The sequence below is a fragment of the Musa acuminata genome, chromosome BXJ1-10 (assembly GCF_036884655.1).
Source record: "Musa acuminata AAA Group cultivar baxijiao chromosome BXJ1-10, Cavendish_Baxijiao_AAA, whole genome shotgun sequence".
Classification (NCBI taxonomy): Eukaryota; Viridiplantae; Streptophyta; class Magnoliopsida; order Zingiberales; family Musaceae; genus Musa; species Musa acuminata.
The window spans coordinates 22,636,030-22,656,897 of NC_088336.1; the positions used below are offsets into that span (position 1 = coordinate 22,636,030).

Here is a 20,868-nt window from a genome sequence, read left to right on the forward strand (position 1 = left end):
AACGACGGAATCACTGCTTCGTTTGGCTTCCTTTCTTATCGATCGGGGAAGCAAGAGGGCGGTTTGCACGTCTCTTCTTATTCTTCTCCATCCTCTGCATCGCCCGCTCCAAGTGCTCGACCCTCTCGAACAGCCCTGCCATCAGACTGACCTGCTGCGCACTCCGCTCGCACAACGCCGCCACCAGCCCTTGCAGCCTCTCGCTCTCCGCCATCACCTTCTTCAGCACCTCCCCCGTCCCCGAGGCGTCCGTTGAATCCTTTGTGGGTTCCGCCATTGCGTGCATCGAGTCCTCGGCCATGTGCGATCCTGCCTCCCCGGTTGAAGCGTCAACCATATCCGTTGAGACCTCCGGAGCATTCTCCGAGCGGACAGCGGTCGTCTCCCTGCTTTCTTGCTCTGTTGAATCAGAAACGCCAGCTTTGCCCGTGGCAGCCTCGTCGCATTGGAATTTTGCCTCCGAGTTGGCCTTTGTCGGAGAAGTGTCGATAGCTTCAGCTTCATCCATCGGAATCACCACGAAGCCTTCATCCTTCGCTTCTTCTTTCTCGAGGTCATCGATGAAATCTAAGGTTTCAAATCCCTCATCAGAAGCATCAGACACCCGTTCCCTATCTTGTGCTTCGGCATCTTGGACGATGACAACTCCTAGATCTTGGCTCTGTTGAGAGGCAGCTTCATCGGCAGCAGCAAAATCCGGGTCTTGGCACTCTTGAGTCGAGGCTTCTTCGGCGTTGGCGTCGAGGGCTGACTCTCCATCGAAATTACCTCCTTTAGGAGGCTCCTCTGCCTCTTCAAGGTCGGCATCCGGATCACGGTTATCTTGATGCGTCTCCGCCGGAATCAGTGGTTCCGAATAATGAGAATTCGACGATTCTAGGATTTGGGACGAGATCGAATCCAGGAAATCCTGGACCGCGATCACCCTCCGGATCGCCTTCTTCCGATACTCCCTCACCCCGCGGACGGAGTCCAGACGGAGGAGCAGCGACATTAGCATCTCGCCCATCCGCAGCCGTTCCTTGGGGTCCGCCCTCAGCCGCTCCGCCTCCGTGCGAACCCTCCGATCGATCTCCTCCACCTTCATCGCGACCTGAGAGACGATGCTCACGTTCTTCCGCACCATGTGGCCCCTAAAGAACCTCTGGATGGCGACGGCCGCTGACGACCGTACCGCCTCAGACGGCGGCGCCATGGAAGGCTTCGTGACGGCGGGGGCCTCCTCGGACCTAACAAAGTGGACGGGAATGGAGACGACGCGAGGATTCGAGGTGGGCACGGTCGCAGGGCCGTGTGGGTAGTTGCGGCCAGCGGCGCTCCATGGATCGGCGGGGTAGAAGAAGGGGCTCTCGACGTCTCTCTGTCCGCGCCGGCGGCCAGCGGCGCTCCATGGATCGAGCGAGTAGAAGAAGGGGCTCTCCATCTCTCCCTATCTGTGTTGGTTGAAAGCTTTGAGAGGAACTCGTTCGACGTCGGTTACGATTTTGTGGTGGATTGGGATCAAACAGATGCGTGTTATATATAGCAGAAGGAAGGGATAATTCTGGAAGAAGGGAGAGGGTGAGGGCAGGGAAAAATGTTCCAGTTCCTTCTAGAGGCGGGAGAGAGGATGGAAAGATGTTCCAGTACCTTCTGGAGGCGTCAGAGAGGATGGAAAGATATTTCCATTAGGAATCTTCCAGAAGTGTCGGACCGTATCAGAATCAGCTCTCTCTCGGAGCACGCTGTTATTCACGCGGGACCCACCCGAGAATGCGGAGCCAGCCACGACACCGATAGAAGCATTTCGTGGAAGTTTGATCCCATGAGAAGAAAGTCCACATCATTTTTTTTTTCGAATATTTATTATCAAAAATAAATATTAATTTTAATAAAAATAATTTTTTTTAAATTAATAAAAGTATTTTCATTTTTTTTAAAGTAATTCTTATCATAAATGCATCTGATATAACTTTTATTATAGGTAAAGCTGTGTCGTAACTTAGTTTCATTTTAGGATCTACATCTTCAATCATTGTCAATCGTCATGGAAGGAGTTCTCCTATTTCATTGTAACTTGGATCATGAATTAGATAACGTTTGACTTTTTATCTCGACATATACCAATGATAATACGAGCAAGTAGATAGCTAGACAACGATATAAACATATTTACTATTCAAAAGAATATATAATATTATGACTTATAAGGGAATATATAGGTTTTGGATATACATAAATTTATAATTTTATATTAAAAAAAAACGAGCCATTGTGAAAAAATAATATAATTTATCTAATTCCTTGTGATATAAAAAATTTACAGCAATACACTTATTTTATGGAATAATTTTATCTTAAACGGATGAATTATGTTGATGTGAGGATCCAAACTCCCATATCAAAGTTCAAGAAGTGATGGAATAAACGAGAAGCTTTGTTCTGCATCCTCATCATCATTGTCATCCGAAGCATAGTTACCAATAACCATGTATCCTAAATCAGCTTCTCCTGTCCTCCTTAAGATCTTTTTAAGTTCCAAAACTTTATTTTATATAATAATGACCTCCTCAACAATTATATATATATATATATATATATATATATATATATATATATATTGACCAAGCTTAGGTTTTATGCATATGTATATGGATTGGTATGGATTTGGGCTGTGACGGGCTTGGATAATGAAGCAAAGCCTAAGGAAGACAGCCCATTAGGCCTAGTAAGAGGTAAAGCTCCTTAAAGGTCAAGTGAAGAGGAAATATGTGGTTCATATGGAAATGTGAAAGATAGTGCACATTCAATTCAACAAAACCAGCACACATCTTAATGATTGTGTCATGGAAAGGGAGAGACCAAATCAAGCTGTTGTACCCAAAACTTGGGGTGGCATCTCGTTGAGGTGATGCTGGAAGCTGCTGCTTCCTCTTTCTACTCCCCCGTGTTGCAACCCCATGATGATATCTACCCAACGCCACTCCTCAATCTACCAAAAAGGCCACCTCCTGAGGCTATGAACCCAGTCCCGGTGGGCCATGGTGGTGATGAATCTTGGTGTCTTGGCTCATTAATACCACACCGGTTAATCCAATCGTGTCGTGCTTGCATGGGACCAGAGCAGAGCAGGCAGCATCATGGGGTGGGATCCTCTCCAACCCAAACCCTGTTCTCCTTCCACCACCACCCCCTTCCCCCACTTAATTTGACCACCGGCCTCATTATGGCCCCATGATTACAGCATGAAGCCCCATTTCTCAGCTGCACGAGCATGTCTCCTACTCCCATAATTATAACTTGGGAGCGACGTTTCATTTACTGGAGGACCACATACACTTACACGTAAAGCAACCGAGCAGAAGGAGTAGTAGGAAAACAAATGAATAATACACATTGCATGGTAATTCGAGAGGTAGAAAACCTGACGTGGAATGGCATGATGATTCATGACAAGGCTCGCTGAGTTGATTCTTGGGAGCAGACATGCCGGCAAACAACCTGGTGTGGCTTTCTTCACCTTTACACCCAACAGTCTCAAGGATCACAACCTGGTGCACAGTTTTTGCCTCCGCTGGATGTTTGAGAAGGTTGAAGCAGCGGACCACAATCTATGACCACTTTTGATGGCATCCCCCCCCCACACATAGCTAGGCATGCAGTGTGCAGGTGGTGCCACCATCCTGGATTCATATCGAAAAAGCTTGGATGAGGAGTCCCCGCATATGTACATGAGCAAAAAAGGTTGGATGTGCTGCCTCGCCACGCCCACACCACTCACTATCTCTTTAGAAATTGCTAAGCAAGGTTTAGGAAAGGAGAGAAAGAGGAGGAGACAGAGAGAGAGAGAAGGACTGGTCAGCAGTCAACCAGCATCACGTAAGCCTCAAGCAGATGCCGTCATGTCCGCTCTCCTCCTGCGTTTGTTAACGGCAAGCCAAACCCCGAAAGAATGCCCAGTGGGATGGGTAATAATAATAATAATAATAATAATAATAATAATAATAATAATAATAATAATAATAGTGGATGGCTAAAGAAAGGAGGGGCTTTGGCTGGTGCATGCCATTTCTTAACACAGGGAGACCACCAGACAAAGACATCTGACACGGTACCAACTTTGTTCTTTCCTTCCTCCATTTGTACCCCATACAGTCTCATTCAGTTGTAGTAAAAGTTTACACTTTGACTCGGATTTTTTGTGATACTCCATATACTTGTCTTCTATCTCCTGAATGGTCATCAAAAGCTGTGTCCAGCAACCGACTCTCGCAGACGGATGCAGTCAGTAGATACGGTTTTTGACTTGTTTACTTGTGGACATCTTCATCCCAAGATTCTATCTTTATATCTGAAGAACTCGCTCAGATACTACTAGTTATGTGTTGTTAATTTCCTGCTGCACGTCTTTGCACACGCAAACCGGCTAAGAGATAATAAGATTCATCAGTTCAGTAGAAAAATGACAGTTGATAGATTCGTGTTGGCAGGAAAAATAATAGCTAGAATTTTATGGTTCTCAAGCAGACCGACCCTTTTCCTCTCTCTTTGTTTCACAGAGTAATGCGTTCGAAGTTGCATATCTCTACTTTAATGGGGGACGTACAGGAAGACATGTCTGCTGCATCTATTCCACCTGTAGAATGCTTCGGAAAAGCCCACTGTGGAAGGTACATATGTTTCCGCCTCTTTGCTTTATTCTCGTGCGTAGGCTGCTCTTTTGTTCCTCCTTTCTTGGTCTCTGTGTACGCATACCCAAGTCAGCTCTTCCGCTGCTGCTGCGACTGCTACTGCTTACTTTTTCTGAACTCCTCATCCCCAACCACACAATGCAACATCCACTGGGAACGGTTTCTTAGGGATCACAATCACCGCCTCTCTCTCTCTCTTACGCTCCCTCCATATCAAAACTAAGGAGGGGAGGAGGAGGTCGGATGAGAGAGAGAGAGGCAGAGAGGAGGGACAAAGTTCAGGGATGAGGAAGAGAATGGTGTTGGCCGCGGTAAACGTGCGCACGCAAAGGATGGCTTTTTGTTTTGTTCCCCCGTCGTCTCTTTATCCATCTGTTCGCTTCGTGTTCCGAGTCTCGCCCCTCCCCTCATCAAACTCTCTACACGTCCGCCTGGGCTTTAATATTCGCGGCGGGCTGCCCCGTCCCTGCTCCCACGTGCCGTTTTCCTGCCGACACCATCATCTCCCTGCCTCCCACGTGCTGACGCACAACTACACCTTTCCCCCCCCCCCCCCCTTTTATCTCACCCCGGGGCCCGCCCTTCCGGGTTCAGGTGGTGGGCCACTTTGACCATTGACCTCGCTCGTCGGATGAGAACCACGGTGCACTGTCCGAAATAACGGCCGTTATGTAGCCAGCCACGTAAGCGGCTTTTGCATGGATTAACTACCGAAGATTTGTGGATAAAAGCAGTGAGGAACAAAAGCTGATCCAAAATGGATAAAAACATGTCCCATCTCTCAGTAGAGATGCCCGCTGGATAAAGCACATCGGAGGGCAAAAGAAGGAAGAAGGAAACTAAAAAACCAAAAGAGATCAAATACAATGAAAAGAAGTGATGTAGAATAGTGAGGAGGAATGTATATACATGTATATATATATTTATATGATGCGGGCATCTCTTAGGGCAGTTCTGTTCTCCAAAGTGGTTCAGAATTAGTTGAAGTGGGGTCGGGTCACGACGCAGACCCCACCGCGACAACAAGGACGATGACAGCCGCATTTGCCAGACACGCCTATATCCGCCTGATAAAGCCTGCCCTCCTCTTCTGTCTTTCTATTCTTTTCTTCTTTTTCTTCTTTGCTGATATATGTTTTTGTACTGTTTTGTTCTCTAAAGTTCAGACTCATACACTTGTGCAGCACAAAAGTTTTATTGCAATTCCAGTAAAAATATTGCTGTAATGTTCTTTTTTTTCTTTTCTCCCTTCCTTTCTTTTATATTTCTTTTTTGGCTTCCAAAAGAATGATTTCTGAGAAATACTGCATTGAATGCTTCTTAACATGGTTGACCATATCTGAAACAAGTAAAGAATCAACTCACTTGCCTACGTAACCTCACATGGAATGAACTTACAACAGGAATGAATGACATAAGCAATGGAAGTTGAAGCAGCAATTAAACATAGACACCTTCCGAAACTTTTCCCTTCTGCAGGAGCTTATTCACAGGTTTTCCCCCAAACATCCCGTTCTACCCCTTCGTTACTATTATCTTTTGGTCTCAAAATGCCCCTCTTTTCTTCCTATAAATACCCGCCTTCTTTTCCCAAACTCTCCACAAGCAGCAGCTCTCCCGTCCGTCTCTCCTCTTCGTCCCCTTTGAGCTATTCTGCTTCCTCAAACACTCCGTAGAGAGGGCTTCAGCTTCGGCCGAGGCTTAACCTGGGTGGAAGAACAAGGATGCACTACCAGGCGGCGGCGGCAGCGGCAGAGGCGTGGGGGTACGTGGCAGCGGCGGCAGCGAGGGGGGCGACAATGGACGCGCTAGAGCGGGTGGAGCGGCTGGCGGCGGAGAGCGCGGTGGTGATCTTCAGCGTCAGCACGTGCTGCATGTGCCACGCCGTGAAGCGTCTCTTCTGCGGCATGGGGGTGAGCCCGACGGTGGTGGAGCTGGACGAAGACCCGCGCGGCAAGGAGATGGAGCGCGCCCTCTCCCGCCTCCTCGGCGGCGGGGCGGCGGGCGGAGCCGCCGTGCCCGTGGTGTTCATAGGCGGGAAGCTCGTGGGGGCCATGGACCGGGTTATGGCCGCCCACATCAACGGCACGCTCGTCCCCCTCCTCAAGGAAGCCGGCGCCCTCTGGCTCTGAGACCAGCTACATCCGAAACCTCAAAACAGTATAACAACATTAATAGTGAGATGTTCCTGTTATAATGTCAGCTGCAGAACACCAACTTTTATAAGCAATGTGCGTTTTTCTATCTAATGGTTACTTAACAAAGAGAGTGAAAGAGAAGAGAGAGAGAGAGAGAGAGAGAGAGAGAGAGAGAGAGGAGAGGGGAGGTTGGTTTTTTTAAGGTCCTCCATTTTGGGTGCAAGATGAATATGCATGGGATTTGTGGGATGCATGTCTTCTTTTCTAATGTTCTTCCTTTTTTCTTTTTTTCTTCCTTTGGGTTTTCCGAGGGTTGGTGGGAGTTATGTGGGGTTTGAGATGCATGGTAGTGATGAAGAAACGAGTGTCACTTTGTTTGATGATGATGATGATGTTGATCATATGTATAGAAAGATCTCAACAAGTAAAAATCCAAAAAAAAAAAAAAAGAAGTTGGGTTTGTTTTCTTTTGATGTTACTCTCAAGTTCTGTGTTTGATCTTCTTTTCTCTTTTCTGTTGTTGTATATATGTCCTACCTAGTCTGCATTGATTGAAGTGGGACAATGCAACACTGTGTACTGTTGACAGAGAAAATAATTTTGAGTTCTTCATTGATTAAAGATATATATATATATATATCAGATAATTTGAAGGTTGGAAATGGCAGAATGAGGAATCCTCCACCTCTTTACTTCTCCAAACTACCACACACACCGACAACAAACAAGTAATAAACAAAGAAGAGAAGAGAAGAGAAGAGAAGATTCAAATGGGTCGCAGAGGTGGGCTGCATTTGCATTCACATGGAGGCATAGTCCTTCGAGTTCAGTCATAGACGGTCATAACCTTCAGTCCATCGCAGGTGCAGAGAGAGAGAGAGAGTTGGGTGAGGGGGACAAACAACGCCCGCCAACTTCCTCCTCCGGTACGAAGCGGTTCTTTTGGGACATCCTTGTCGGAGTGTTAGGCCAATGGCGTGCCTCCACGCTACCCGATGCCGCCAGCTCGGCCGCCCCGGCGCACGCGCGATCCCATGGCGCGAATCTCCACAAGATTGTGTGTGGCCCAACGTCCAATCTCGGGGCTCCCTCCTTTTTCTCTTTGCCTCTCTGTAGTTACGTTCTCCAATTATTGTTCCTCGAAATTATTCACACAATTTAGTTTCTCAACAATGTTTATTATATACACTACAAACAAATACAGGAAATTAATTAGATGCGTATACGAAAACAAAAAAATGTGCGTAATTGTGGTACAACTTCGTATATTCCTCACCAAATGTGAAGTAGAAACGATTGAGGTACATTGATTGACCTTTATTTGGCTCATATGGCCTTGGAGATGTACCAATCTTTTATATCGTTCAGTATCACCAAAGTTGATACAAGTGCTTTCATATCTAAGTGTATCTTTTGGCTTCTACTAGGAAGGCTTTTTTCCTGTTTAAGATGCCTTTGGAGTAGGAAAGCAACCTAAGCTTTGACCATGGACCATTATGGACAAAGAACAATTGCATGCCCATGTCCTTTTATGTTGAGTCAACAATCTATTATAGTATAAGAAGACCTTTTGATTTACGCCATGGTTTTTCTGCTAGCCTTTTGATATGTCTGTTTCTTGTGCCCACCTTCCTAGTGGCTTTATTCTGATGCTGCTTTCTTCAAGAAAGTCAAGTGCCATGGAATTGGTTTCTCAGTTTTATTCTGATGTTGATTTTATCGATAAACAAAAACAATAATTAGTGTATTGAGTGCTATTGAACTTATGGTTATATCTTGATCGGTATCGTTGATCTAGTTTTCGATATTATTGTGCTCGAGAACTATACGCCCCTTACGACACACCGTAAAATTAGTGTGCTTGATGAAAATATATTAGAGTGACAATGAAAATATATTATGAATCAATAATATTATTTTCATGTTGATGTGATGGGTTTGGTATCAATAATATTATTCGCATGCGTCGAGTCTTGATTAATCGAAAATATTCACTATATCAAGTATTAATTAATTCGGTGCGGACCGATACTTGAAACCATGACTATGGGATAACTAAAAAATAGAGTCATGTAGCATCAGAATAGTAATTGAAGTAAAATATTTATATGACAGATCCTTCAGCTTTGCAGTCCGGCAGCTAAATTAGACGGGAGCAGTGTTGTGTTTCTCTTGCTTTCCTTGTGACTTCATATACTACTGTTTGGCCATTCATATATTGCGCATATTACAGAATCATTCATGTTTGGCTCCTCTTTATTTATGAGTGACCAATTAATTCATCATGTTATAGAATCATGGTTACACGTTATAAACCTACATATCCAACTCACCTGCGCCCACCTCACAATCTGCAACCAAACAAAAGTCTCGCAACTAAAACATGACGGTAGAGAAGCCAATGCAACAACACCTCATTAATTCGCAATAGACCAAAGTCAAGTAACCGAAAGAGATGACAGAGAGAACAAGCGAACATTTGTGTGGCTCTTCTTCAAACGTAGCTCCGTTCATTCCCTTCCATCCATCCATCCATCCAACAATTAATGGGCAGTCAGACCTCAACACTGTTCGCCTCATTCTCCCTTTGAGGAGCTGCCATGCCTCCCTTGGCCTCTTCTGCACCGCCCTGTTCTTGCACCGTGTCTTGATCATCGACTACCGGTGTGGCAGAGTCGATGGGATAGATCTCGGAGGCCTTCTCAGCACTAAGCTTCGCGATCGATATGATGTGCTCGGGCAGCTTGTGCTCGATGGCGACCCTGTTCTTGTCCCTGTAAGCTACGTAGAGCACCATTTGAAGGATCCCAAAGATGAATCCCACGACATTCGGCAGCTGATTCAGCAACGAGATAGGAAAAAGGACAACATGAGTGACTTCGTTCTGCAGAAAGACTGAGATGACAAAGCCAATACATACAAGTGAGTGTCTAAGTGATTACCCCAACGTAAATGTCTTTGGTCAGTAAACCGTACGCGAACCAGACGATGGCGCTCAACGTGAGGAAGAAAGACAGCGAGACGGGCATGAACTCGACGCTCTTTGTTCGCATCACAAGCCTCTGCACGAATCAAATCATGTATAGAGTCTACAAGTTGTATTCACCGTGATACTTTTTATCGAGATTATGTTGTGCTCACAATGACACTCAGGGGAGCCACAAAGACGCTCACGGAGAAGCTCACGCAGATCCATCCAAATGCCCCAACTCTTTTGGAGCCCTCTGCTAGCAGCAGCGTGAGAAGAAGAATCAACCCAAACATCCCCACGTTCACAAGCAGAACCAGTTTTGCGGTAAATATCTGCAATCCGAATGCAAACATATCGAGAGATAGACTCTAGACGTATAATATATACTCTTGCAAGCAATGGTCAAGAAAACTTGGACGTGAGCTACATTTTGTGCACCTTTGCCACCTTCGGTGCATACGTCAAGTATATGACTATGTATACTGTCTCGATAGCGCACCCGATCGAGTTGATGGTGATCAAAAGATATGCGTCGGTCTTGAGGAATGCGTAGCAGAACCATAACATGCAGCTGAACAGAGCAACGACATATGGCACCGATTGGAACCCTTCAGTGGATTTCCTTGTGTACATTCTATAGAATGTTGGCCTGCGGTTTTGAGTTCATCAGATAGTAGAGTAGCACAGTCACTGGAAAGCTTGAACGATCAAAGAAGTTGTGAAGGAAAGAAATATTAATGAGAGAGAGCTTACAGTGGCGCAAGAAACACCATGAGTGAGATGATGTTACCTGTTGGGACAGGATCAGGATGAGAAGCTGCGTTAGAAATCTCATCGGAGAGAATGAAGAATTAGAGACATTGATTTCCAAGACTCGAGCAGTGTAATATCATGCATGGACAATGATGTTTCAGAAAGGATTTGATAGTGACAACAAAGTGCACCATCTTCCTTGGACCTCAAAAGTCCTCCACCTCAGTGCAGGTGGTGAACCTTGAAGTTCATTGCAGACTCATGCAGGAGGAGAAAGAGAGGTTTCAGTGTTGATGTACCAAGGATGCCAATGGTGAATGCCCAAGGGTGGTCCAAGGAAAGCCCGGCCATCTCTCCCACCTCCTCAGAGAACAGTTTGCGTCGAGCACTTAAAGGAAGTAGAATCTTCCTCCTCCAAGTGCTCAGCGAGGGTCACGAGGGGGCTCGCCGACCTCCGAGGTCATGCGGGAGTGGTGATGGCTGAAGTAGGTGTGAGGTTGGATGCTTGGGGCTCTGAGGAGTGAGGAAGGTCCCATTTTAAAGGGGGAGTAGGGAGGCTTGATTAGCTTATTCTACATGAAACATGTAAATAATTGTTGTATGGTACTCTGAATCATGAAAGATACATAGATATGAACTCAGATGGGCTTCATGTTGGCATGCTGAAGCTTCTATTTACGTTACAACGAATGGGCATAAGCCATGATTGGGGTGGTGCCTTCATTTGCTTCGTGTGCACACTCCACAAAACCCTACTTTCCTCCTCCATGACTTGCGACTTCCACCATCTTTTCTTCCCCCAGTTTTCCTCTCTTTTGAATTGAATAATGTTGATTTCCTTTTCAGTTAACCAGCTCTAATTTTTCTGTCGTATACACCATGTAAAACTCCACTGGATACACCTGAAAGCCTATCTATCTCCAAATGTATTATCGTAAGGATTGCACATATATTCAAGATTAATAATTTATTTTAGACTCTGTTTTTTGGTCTTTCTCCTTTTTGCTTTTGTTCTCTTGTTTCAGGGGGAGTTCATTGGTGACCAATAGCTCGCTTATGGCGTTAGCACACATAGGCGGACGGCTTTCATGCTTTCCAAGTGTTGCTCTGTGCCGTTACAAAAGGGTAAGAAGGAGACAAGAACACAGACTTGTTCCTTTTTGTTCTCTTCTCTCTCTCTCTCTCTCTCTCTCTCTCTCTCTCTCTCTCAGCTTCATTACTTCTGATGCTTTAGTTTGTTGAATCTGAAAGCTAGCCGGAAACATGGATCTTAAAGAGACCATTCTGAATGAGCTAAGACCATCTTGATTTGGGTCACAGGCCCCTCACAATCCTTGCTGCACCCCATGTTATTGTCCAGAATGATCTGTTTTTGCCACACAATTTCTCATACAAGCAAGACACTCATTCCTACAAGAATATCAACTTGCTATAAGCTGAAATATGCATTAATATATTGGACAAGATGAATGTAACATTCAATATCATGACACTGGTCTTGTGCAAGGCTTACATCTTTGTTTACACCTTGGCCATTGTTTGTTGTCACAGATTGTTGAGAATTTGGAGCTTTGCAATCTTTCCTAACCATGAAATGTCTTCTTGTGGTATGCATGAAAGCATAGCATGTTCAGTGAACATTTGAGCTTCTTGCATGTGTTCTGATCTGTGTTTGCCAATGACATGTATGATTAATGCTAATCACAATACTACAATCGAATACTGACTGCACAATATTAGCTCTAATTTAAGATCTATAGTTGACGAGCAACATTAATTGGTTTCTTTGTGCATCACACACGTAATACAATTAAGTTCTGAAAACTTATGTTGGATTGTGAGGATTTAATGAGTGTAGTATTATTAGCTTTAACATGGTTAAAAGTATTTTAGGGATTAATACATAAAGAAAGATCAGATGCGTCACTTCCTTTCTCTCCAGTAGTCAGGACAATACAAGAGAAACAGTGGTGGATGTCTCACCACCTCCTCCTCCTCTACAACTTGTGACCCAACCAAAAAAGAACAGATATGGTAGAGTTCCTCAAGAATAGGTTTTGAAGGACCATACAAGTGACCTTTCCCTTTCTTCCAAACAGGAAACTACAAGTGTTCATGCAATGAACTAAAATCTCCTACCCGGTGCTGTCTTGGATGATGACCGACACCTTCTCAGTTACTTGGATGCCAAGTTTTGATTGAATGAAGTTAATATCTTAAGGAATCATCAGCTGCACTGTCTCACCAGCCAGCGGATGAGAGAAGCTACTAAGCAGCTTCTTTTCATATTCGTTTGAGGGATCCTATTACATTCGATTCACGTAATCTGCGTCAAGCAAACTTTTGCTTTGTCCTTCAATGGTGCTCAGCGAACCCGATGCTTTCTTTGTCATAGTTTTACCATGCCAGCCGAAGACAGAGCTTCACTGGATTCCCTTCATCTTCAACCTTCTCCTTTTCTTCCTCGGCATATGCTGCGTGTCTAACAGTTTAGCTAACTTGGTCTCGCCAACCTAAGTTGACCCTGATCGACCGGAATGGACCCTAATACGGCGGATTAATTTGACCGGGGAGATCCTGATATAGGAACAGCTGACGCCGACCGGGTCAATTCGGATCACAATTACGAGCGTATTCCGTCACCGTCGAAGCTCAACGTCTTTGCGTCTTTCTACAAGTTGGTCCGCGTCATTCTGACGTGCTGCGATCTGTCGATTTGTGTAGTCTCGTGTGGCCTCGTTCTCGAGGCTTCTCCACCACCTCATGGAACAAGGAAAAGGAGAGAAAGGTCGATCCCCTCGTCCGCGTCTGTGGGCTTTCAATGGCACATTAATCGTTGAGGTGTCATGCTTATCGCTATACTTAATTAAGTGCAGCTGGATCCCACTAAACTGTTGAGGAAAATTAAACTAATAATTGCTTAATCGCATCAGTAATCCAAGTTTAATTATTGGAACCCGACGCAACTTTAGGCGATCTACTAATAGGACGTCTTACCTGACAATGGAGCGTGTAACATGGTGAGTGATCCCTTTGCCTCTCCAATCGCGAATAGGGTGGGAAAGCGGGTCGGAGGATTTGGTCTCTTTTATTTAGAACATTAGCTTTTCCTTATGTTGGTTTGACGTGTCGGCTGACGATTTCTCTGCTTTGTTTCGTCTTTATCGCTAAATAAGACGGATGGATTAGGATTCGTCGGAGGACACGAGAGTTACGCGTCAGAACGCGATGGGAATATCTCCCCGGCATATTCCGATGCCTCCCCCGAACGGTCCGCACGCGTTCTCCGTTTCGTCCGTGACGGCATAAGCGACGGTATATGCTCTCCCACTTAAAAGAAATAATAGTAATCATATAAAAATTGAGCAAAAGATTCCGTCGTGGGAGGCCCGATGTGGGATATCCCAAGGCATTATCCTGTGAATACGGAATTCCGCGAATATTCCCACCCCGACTCGAACTCCCCCGTCGTGTTTTAAATCCCATCCCCGTTCGGCCTCCGCCCCTCGTCTCGTCTCGACTCGATCTCCGCTCCCAAAGCCCTCAATTCTGAATCCCTCCTAGTCCCATCGGATCTCCATGGCGCTCAAGGCCGTGCACGTCTCTGACGTCCCCTCGCTCGACCAGCTGCCGGAGGCCCCCGTCGTCGCCCTCTCCACCTCCTCCCGTCTCCACAAAGGTATTGGATGTCCCTTCCTTCTCCCTCCATCCCTACCTCTATTTTTTAAGTGGAAGCTTGAATGTTGATCGGTGATCTACCGGAGCAGGGGCGGGATGGGTGAACAAGGCGGAGAGGCTGGTGGTGATCGGGCACCGAGGGAAGGGGATGAACGCGCTGGCGTCGCCGGACCCGCGGCTGAGGGAGGTTAAGGAGAACTCGCTCCGCTCCTTCAACGAGGCCGCACGCTTCCCCATCGACTTCGTTGAGTTCGACGTCCAGGTATATTCAATTCTTACACCGACGCTAATGCCGTTAATGTTACCTTTTCCGGCCACTTCACGGCTCTCTTTTCGGTCGTTACTCAAGAAAACAGCAACCATTGGGTTTCTGGCTGTCCACAGTCTCCGTCCGCGGCGATCCGCGTCGGAGTGGCGGGGGGAGGACGCGGCGTCCGAGAACGCCGCGTTTGTTTCCTTGCCCGATTAGGTGCCGCGGTTTTGGGCGGATGGTTTTCACGTGATTTTGGCGTCGAAACCGGAGGCGGTGACGGAAAAGAATCGTTTTCTTTTTCGTGTGTCGTGGCATCCTACGAGCCGTTTGATTCCCCCTTGTTTCGTGTTTTGGTGTAGATGGATTATCTTTTTTTCTTTTTTTAATTATTTTTCTTTTTACATCCTCCGATGAGCACCAAAATTTAGCCGCTGAAGTCAACATCATCCTCGACCCCCTCGATGATTGACCCCACCGACTGGTTCTTGCATCTTACTCTTGGGCTAGGATGATGATGACTTTTCCTTTATGAATGGTTGAGCAAGAATTCTCACAAGAGTTTACCCTCGATGCAATCAATTCCTGTAGGTCACCAAAGATGGCTGCCCCATCATCTTCCATGACGATCTCATACTCACCGAAGACGAAGATGTAAGTCTCTTAAATCTCCATTTGTACGTAATCTCTACGGTGGCAATCAAATTGCTCAATGTAATGTTCATCTCTCATTGTTTCTTTATCACAGGGAAAGATTTCCGAGAAGCTTGTCACCCATCTTTCCTTGGAGGAGTTCCGTTCCTACGGCCCCCAAAGAGATCATCATACAAAGGTAATCACTATCAAGGCTGCGTCTTTTCATTCGGGCGATAGTTAGAATCAATGCTCATTATTTTTTGCTGTTGACTGGATTACAGGTGGGGAAACCATTGCTGAGGAAGGCAAAAGACGGGCGAATCCTGAACTGGGCCGTCAAAGCAGATGACTCGTTTTGCACGCTGCAAGAAGCATTCCAAGGTGTCGATCCCCGTGTCGGCTTCAACATCGAGCTAAAGTTCGTCGACGATGTCGTCTACGAAGAAGAAGAGCTCACTCGATCGCTTCGAGCGACCTTGCGAGTACGATGCACCACCACCTCATCTTCCAAGGGTTACACGTCCCTGTTGCATTTCGTGATCGGTGTTACTAATTCCTCTTTCCTTCGTTCTGCAGGTTGTCTACGAGTTCGCCAACGAGAGGTCAATCATCTTCTCGTCCTTCCAGCCCGACGCCGCACGACTAATTCGCAAACTCCAAAATGACTACCCTGTAAGCGGCTTTGATCTCAGCTAACGAAGAAGAGAGTGTAAGGCGTACGGGCTCCAATCTGATTTCTTGGCTGTCGTTGGCACAGGTGTTCTTCCTCACCAATGGAGGAACGCAGATCTACGGGGATGCAAGGAGAAACTCCTTGGATGAGGGAATCAAGCTCTGCTTGGCATACGGCTTGCAGGGATTAGTGTCCGAAGTCAAAGCCATCTTTATGAATCCAACAGCTATAGCCATAATCAAAGATTCCAAACTTGCCCTCCTAACATACGGACAACTGAAGTACGCCATTACCTGCACTCAGTTCCTTTAGCTACAGTATCTACCGTTCTGCTTTGTTGGTGTTGATCGATGACTTTTTCTCTGCGTTTGCAGCAACGTTCCCGAGGCAGTCTACATGCAGCACCTCATGGGGATCAACGGCGTGATCGTGGACTTGGTCCAAGATATCACTGAGGCTGTTTCGGAGTTCATCAGCCCGGACGCAGAAGATGCGGTCGAGGCAAAGGTGAAGGAGGCTTCGAGGCCCAAGTTTTCCCAGCATGAGCTTTCGTTTCTGTTGAGGCTCATACCTCAACTGGTACAACAATGACACTTACTGTCGTCTTCGTGTACGAGATTATGTAGAATTTTTTTCGATGTTCCCCTTCAGGGGTAATCGCTGTACACTAATTTGATATGGGCTCTCACTCTTTCTTCGATTTCCTTGGGATGAGAGTGTTCATCAATCAAACAATCTTCCTTTTCGTTAGTATATATATGTATATATATATATATATATATATATATATCCCACAAGGTTGTACGTATATATCCCAAACAACATTCACCATCGAATATTGGAATAACAATCAAATGTTTTTATTTTCCTTATCATCAATGGTAAAACGTTCATTTAGTGAAAATACCAAAGGCAAAGCTAAAACTCAGAATACGTTAAGTGTTCCAAAACATGAAATATAGCGGTAAGTGTTTTGCCTCTTTCCGAGAAACAAGTTTGGTATATGTATATGGGTTCGTATGGAGGATCTAATAGTTTTTAGCTTTGATTTAAGTGTATAAAATCCATGTACATTCACTCTTGGATTGGCTTAGAAGACTCAAGCAGAGGTCAGACACTTCACCTGCCAAAATGGCTGGTTCAAACCATTTATAAGTGTTGTTTGGCATGGATTGACAGTTCAAAGCAGCTTGTTTTCATATCATCGACTCTTCATCTATCAACATAGATGTGGATTGAATGATGAGATCCATCAACACAGATGGATCACTGATGCTGCTGATCCTCCTGAGCAAGCAACCTTAATGTTTTTTTATGGCCTCACATGAGAGAGAGAGATATATGCATATTAATTAAACTTGTATCCATGTGCTGCTTAGATCATGGGGAACGGTGGTAATAGATCCAGGAGCACCGGCAAATCCATTGACATAGCCGCTTTGTTTTGTCAAACAAGCAAGCACTTGCAGCTTTTGAACACCAAGGTCTTGGTAGGAAGACTTGAGATATCTGCTTTACTTCTCTGTCTTGTGCCTTATGAAAGGTTCCATGGTTGGATCCACCATTTGTTTGTCAACCTTTTAACCACGAGAAGGAAAAAAAATGAGGATGTTGATACCATATGATTATAAAAAGAAATTATCTGCAAGCTTGGGCGAAAGATAAATGCTCAAGTGGCCATATAATATATAGTAGTAAACTTTAGAAAATGAATTAAGATTTTGCCTGCAGAGACTGTCGAATGAACATCATGATAATTGATAACCTAGATTGCTGATCATGTTTTCAGTCACAACTAATCCTTTTCCTCATTTTGTGACAGGAAGCATAATTAAAGCAGAGTAGCAAATAAATTAGCTGAGAAGTATAAATAGAAGTTCATTAAATGTTAACATGGAACTATAAATGGAAAAAATAGCCATAATGAAAAATGATTGTGCTAACTGTATTTCAACGAATTGTCCCAATATCTAGCCTGGATGAGAAAGCAGTTCAAATATTCAGCTGTTGTTTCACCCATAAAGGATGTTGTTTTTCCGAATTCTTTTCCTGTATGAGGCTATCAATATGTTGACAATTTAGTAAACAAAACTCGGATCGGTGGCACCACCGATTCATGATATTTGTTGCAGGAAGCGATCAAAGTCTTGTTAATATTTGTTGCGGGAAGAATGTTACTGTTACTTGTCACTCGGATTGGTGGCACCACCGATGCATAATACTTGTTGCAGGAAGCGACCAAAGTTGGAGAAAAAGAGAACATATTTTGATACCCTTTGATTAATAAGAGAAAAAAATGTATGCTATGATTGGCCTGAGAATACTACTAGCTTTCCAGAATGATCCTATATGCTTATCCACAATCTTTAAGTAGCTCTTTCGTGTCCATCCACCTTGATTCCAGTTGAAGTCATCTCAGTGTTTTTAGGATCGCTTTTGTGATTCTCTGAGTGTACCTTTCCTTCATGAGTCAAGACACAAGGGCCTAACACTGGTGTTGTTTAACATGAAACACTGAAGAAAACTAGAAGCACAACATCAAATATAAATCAAGTTTTAAGTTATTCCGTAGATGCTTGCCTGCTTAAAATGATTGCCTATCTTGTTCGATGAAACTTATCCTTAAAAGCATCATGCAATTCAGAAATATTATCAGCAGAATATAGGGACATGATGTGATTTGTGGATGAAATTAGTCAAGCTTTGGAGGAGAGCAGACACGAGAGACATGTCCTGTAACTTGCAACACCAATCAGCATCATAAATTCTTTCTATCTTCCCTCACTATTCCCAATTTTATTTCTGTCTTATATCGTGGAAGAGAAGGATTCAACTTATGTTCCTAACTAAAGGATAACCCCGACATCCAACGTCACATTTCCATAGAAATCAGAATCCCAATCCGATAACCACAAGTCATCTTGGATGCCTCCCCAAAGGAGTAATCAAGAAAGTGAAAGCCATTAAAGTTGAGACTCAGAACCATGAAACGATAAAGACTTAAGGTAGCAGACAGTCTCTAGTTGATACAGGGAGTATCAACCTCTTCCGACAATGGAAGATCTGCTATCTCAGATTGCTTGGCTGATACAACAAATGCCCACATCATTCTAATTGATTCAACTACATGCTTGCTGACAGATGATGTCCATGATACCTTAACTTATTAGCATACGTAAACCACATATCTATGAAATTAGCATGCTTTTGGAATCCAGTAGTTTAAGTTCCTCCATATTCCATTTTAAGATTTAATCAAGATGGAAGCATGTAATGAAAAAAAAAGATTTATTTTAGATTGCTTGGCTGATACAACAAATGCCCACATCATTCTAATTGATTCAACTACATGCTTGCTGACAGATGATGTCCATGATACCTTAACTTATTGGCATACGTAAACCACATATCTATGAAATTAGCATGCTTTTGGAATCCAGTAGTTTAAGTTCCTCCATATTCCGTTTTAAGATTTAATCAAGATGGAAGCATGTAATGAAAAAAAAAGATTTATTTATTTTGTTCACCCTGTTTTGGGAGAAATCGGAGACTCTGATACTATTTAGGATTATAAAGCAAGAAGCCATCAGTAAATATGTTGCACCTGTAAACAATTCATGGTCTCTAGTGATCTTTAAATAGCTTGTTCTTCTCAGTAAACACTAGTAATCCATGCAATTTATGCACCACCTCAGGTTTAGTTTCCCTAACCTAATCCTAAGTTCATATATGTAGGGAAGCCCAGATTTGACTCCTTGGAACCCAAGAAATGCCCCACAAGAGCTAATTTTACTTGATTGCTTCAATTTGAGAAAAAGGAAGCATTAGGTACTGGTTTCTTTGTGAAGTACAAGTAACAAGAACAAGGAGGGTTTCTGAATCACGAATGCTCATCACCAATGGAGTTGTGCGAACCCTATTTTACCTTGTAAAGACCTTGTGGTCCTTTGTCCCACCATGTGCAACCCACCACCACCCGATACCACCCTCAATAGATGAGCTTGGGGTAGCTAACGGACATTCCACCACACATGGCTACCTTCTCTCCCTCGCTTCAATTCCAACCGATGAGTGGCATAGGAAACACACAAAGCAAGGCCAGGGCCAAGCAGAAGAAGAAAGATGACACAGAAAAGGACGGCATATTCCAAACCACAAAAGTATTACCTTTTTGACGCCCTCTCTTTCGCTCCCTCCCTCGAGCCCTCTTCGATCCCCGCACGCAAACGCCCTTGACCAGAAACAGATCATGATGATAAATCGGATACCATCTGATGAGAAGAAAACAACACCAGAAAAAGGAGATGTGAAAGAGAGAAAAAGACTGGGGAAGTAGATGGTATCGTATCATTGGCAAAGGAAAAGGAAAAACCAGCCGCATTTTGGCTAAGGGGAGCACATCTCCAGCAGCACTTTTTCTTCCATGTTTCCACATCGCAAGTGGGACATTACATGTCTCCTCTGCCTCCTTTTCATCCTCCCTCGCTCTCCTCTCTCTCTCTCTCTCTCTCTCTCTCTCGGGGCAAATGAAAAGGTTGCCTTCGCCCTACGGCAGCAGCCAAAGCCATGCAATGTCAATGCCGTAGTTTCCTCCATACACGCATGCGCTGCGGCATTGCATTGCCACAGCTTTTTGCTTGGAATTAATTGGCTTCACAGAATTGTTGATCTTTGAAGGCAATTACTTCTTCTTTTCGCTAAAGAATCCTACTAAGCCCATCGATTGGTCGATCAGAATAAATGGAAAGCATCCTTTCACGTTAGGTGGCAAATTTGTCATTTTGCTCCTTTCTTTGTCGGTGGTTTTGGACGCAAGTAGGCCCTCTTTCCCAACTAATTTTGCTTCGTGATTCGAAATCACGTCTGATCTCCGACGATGGACGGGAATGATTGGCGCTCCGGACCTGAGGGTAGTTCCGTCATAACAGGTCATCCCAAAGGTTTATTCACCCCGTTAGATCGTAAGCGTGACGCAAGCACGAGACGACTTTGACTCGCAGATCGTAAGGTTTATTGACAGATGTCCGTTAGATCGATTAGTGGAATGGGACCCACCAAAAAGGAGGAGAACTGCATTATTTATTCCCTTACCCTTTATT

At 44.6% G+C, this 20,868-nt stretch overlaps 4 protein-coding genes and 1 long non-coding RNA gene across 5 annotated transcripts; 2 read left to right on the forward strand and 3 right to left on the reverse strand.

Annotated features, from left to right (window-relative positions):
* Positions 1-10: 10 nt before the first annotated feature.
* LOC104000673 (uncharacterized) lies at positions 11-1,423 on the reverse strand. Its single transcript, XM_009422775.3, has one exon. The coding sequence runs from the start codon at positions 1,421-1,423 to the stop codon at positions 11-13; it is 1,413 nt and encodes a 470-aa protein (XP_009421050.2).
* A 4,840-nt stretch (positions 1,424-6,263) lies between these two features.
* On the forward strand, positions 6,264-6,896 carry LOC135594992 (glutaredoxin-C5-like). Its single transcript, XM_065085491.1, has one exon. It carries the CDS (start codon positions 6,395-6,397, stop codon positions 6,800-6,802), a length of 408 nt encoding a protein of 135 aa, XP_064941563.1. The 5' UTR covers positions 6,264-6,394; the 3' UTR covers positions 6,803-6,896.
* A 2,330-nt stretch (positions 6,897-9,226) lies between these two features.
* Positions 9,227-11,025, reverse strand: LOC104000778 (bidirectional sugar transporter SWEET14-like). Its single transcript, XM_009422911.3, has 6 exons — positions 10,832-11,025; positions 10,533-10,569; positions 10,218-10,428; positions 9,950-10,111; positions 9,751-9,870; positions 9,227-9,644 (listed from the first exon to the last, which is right to left on the reverse strand). The coding sequence occupies exons 1-6, from the start codon at positions 10,881-10,883 to the stop codon at positions 9,363-9,365; spliced, it is 864 nt and encodes a 287-aa protein (XP_009421186.2). The 5' UTR covers positions 10,884-11,025; the 3' UTR covers positions 9,227-9,362.
* A 2,978-nt stretch (positions 11,026-14,003) lies between these two features.
* LOC135595540 (glycerophosphodiester phosphodiesterase GDPD1, chloroplastic-like) lies at positions 14,004-16,469 on the forward strand. The gene is made up of 8 exons (XM_065086584.1): positions 14,004-14,211; positions 14,300-14,472; positions 15,052-15,114; positions 15,209-15,292; positions 15,378-15,578; positions 15,673-15,768; positions 15,854-16,050; positions 16,144-16,469. The coding sequence occupies exons 1-8, from the start codon at positions 14,112-14,114 to the stop codon at positions 16,358-16,360; spliced, it is 1,131 nt and encodes a 376-aa protein (XP_064942656.1). The 5' UTR covers positions 14,004-14,111; the 3' UTR covers positions 16,361-16,469.
* A 424-nt stretch (positions 16,470-16,893) lies between these two features.
* On the reverse strand, positions 16,894-19,927 carry LOC104000670 (uncharacterized). The gene is made up of 2 exons (XR_010480437.1): positions 19,695-19,927; positions 16,894-17,346 (listed from the first exon to the last, which is right to left on the reverse strand). It is a non-coding gene; the product is annotated as an uncharacterized LOC104000670 (long non-coding RNA).
* Between the last annotated feature and the right edge of the window lie 941 nt (positions 19,928-20,868).

Excerpts from the sequence above, each read along its gene's own strand:
- LOC104000673 (XM_009422775.3), bottom strand. The coding sequence starts at position 1,423 with ATGGAGAGCCCCTTCTTCTACTCGCTCGATCCATGGAGCGCCGCTGGC.
- LOC135594992 (XM_065085491.1), top strand. The coding sequence starts at position 6,395 with ATGCACTACCAGGCGGCGGCGGCAGCGGCAGAGGCGTGGGGGTACGTG.
- LOC104000778 (XM_009422911.3), bottom strand. The coding sequence starts at position 10,883 with ATGGCCGGGCTTTCCTTGGACCACCCTTGGGCATTCACCATTGGCATC. Across the intron at positions 10,112-10,217 it reads ATGCACCGAAGGTGGCAAAG|ATATTTACCGCAAAACTGGT; the intron begins GTGCACAAAATG and ends TTCGGATTGCAG. Across the intron at positions 9,645-9,750 it reads CCAAAGACATTTACGTTGGG|CTGCCGAATGTCGTGGGATT; the intron begins GTAATCACTTAG and ends TTGCTGAATCAG.
- LOC135595540 (XM_065086584.1), top strand. The coding sequence starts at position 14,112 with ATGGCGCTCAAGGCCGTGCACGTCTCTGACGTCCCCTCGCTCGACCAG. Across the intron at positions 15,579-15,672 it reads CGCTTCGAGCGACCTTGCGA|GTTGTCTACGAGTTCGCCAA; the intron begins GTACGATGCACC and ends TTCGTTCTGCAG. Across the intron at positions 16,051-16,143 it reads CTAACATACGGACAACTGAA|CAACGTTCCCGAGGCAGTCT; the intron begins GTACGCCATTAC and ends CTGCGTTTGCAG.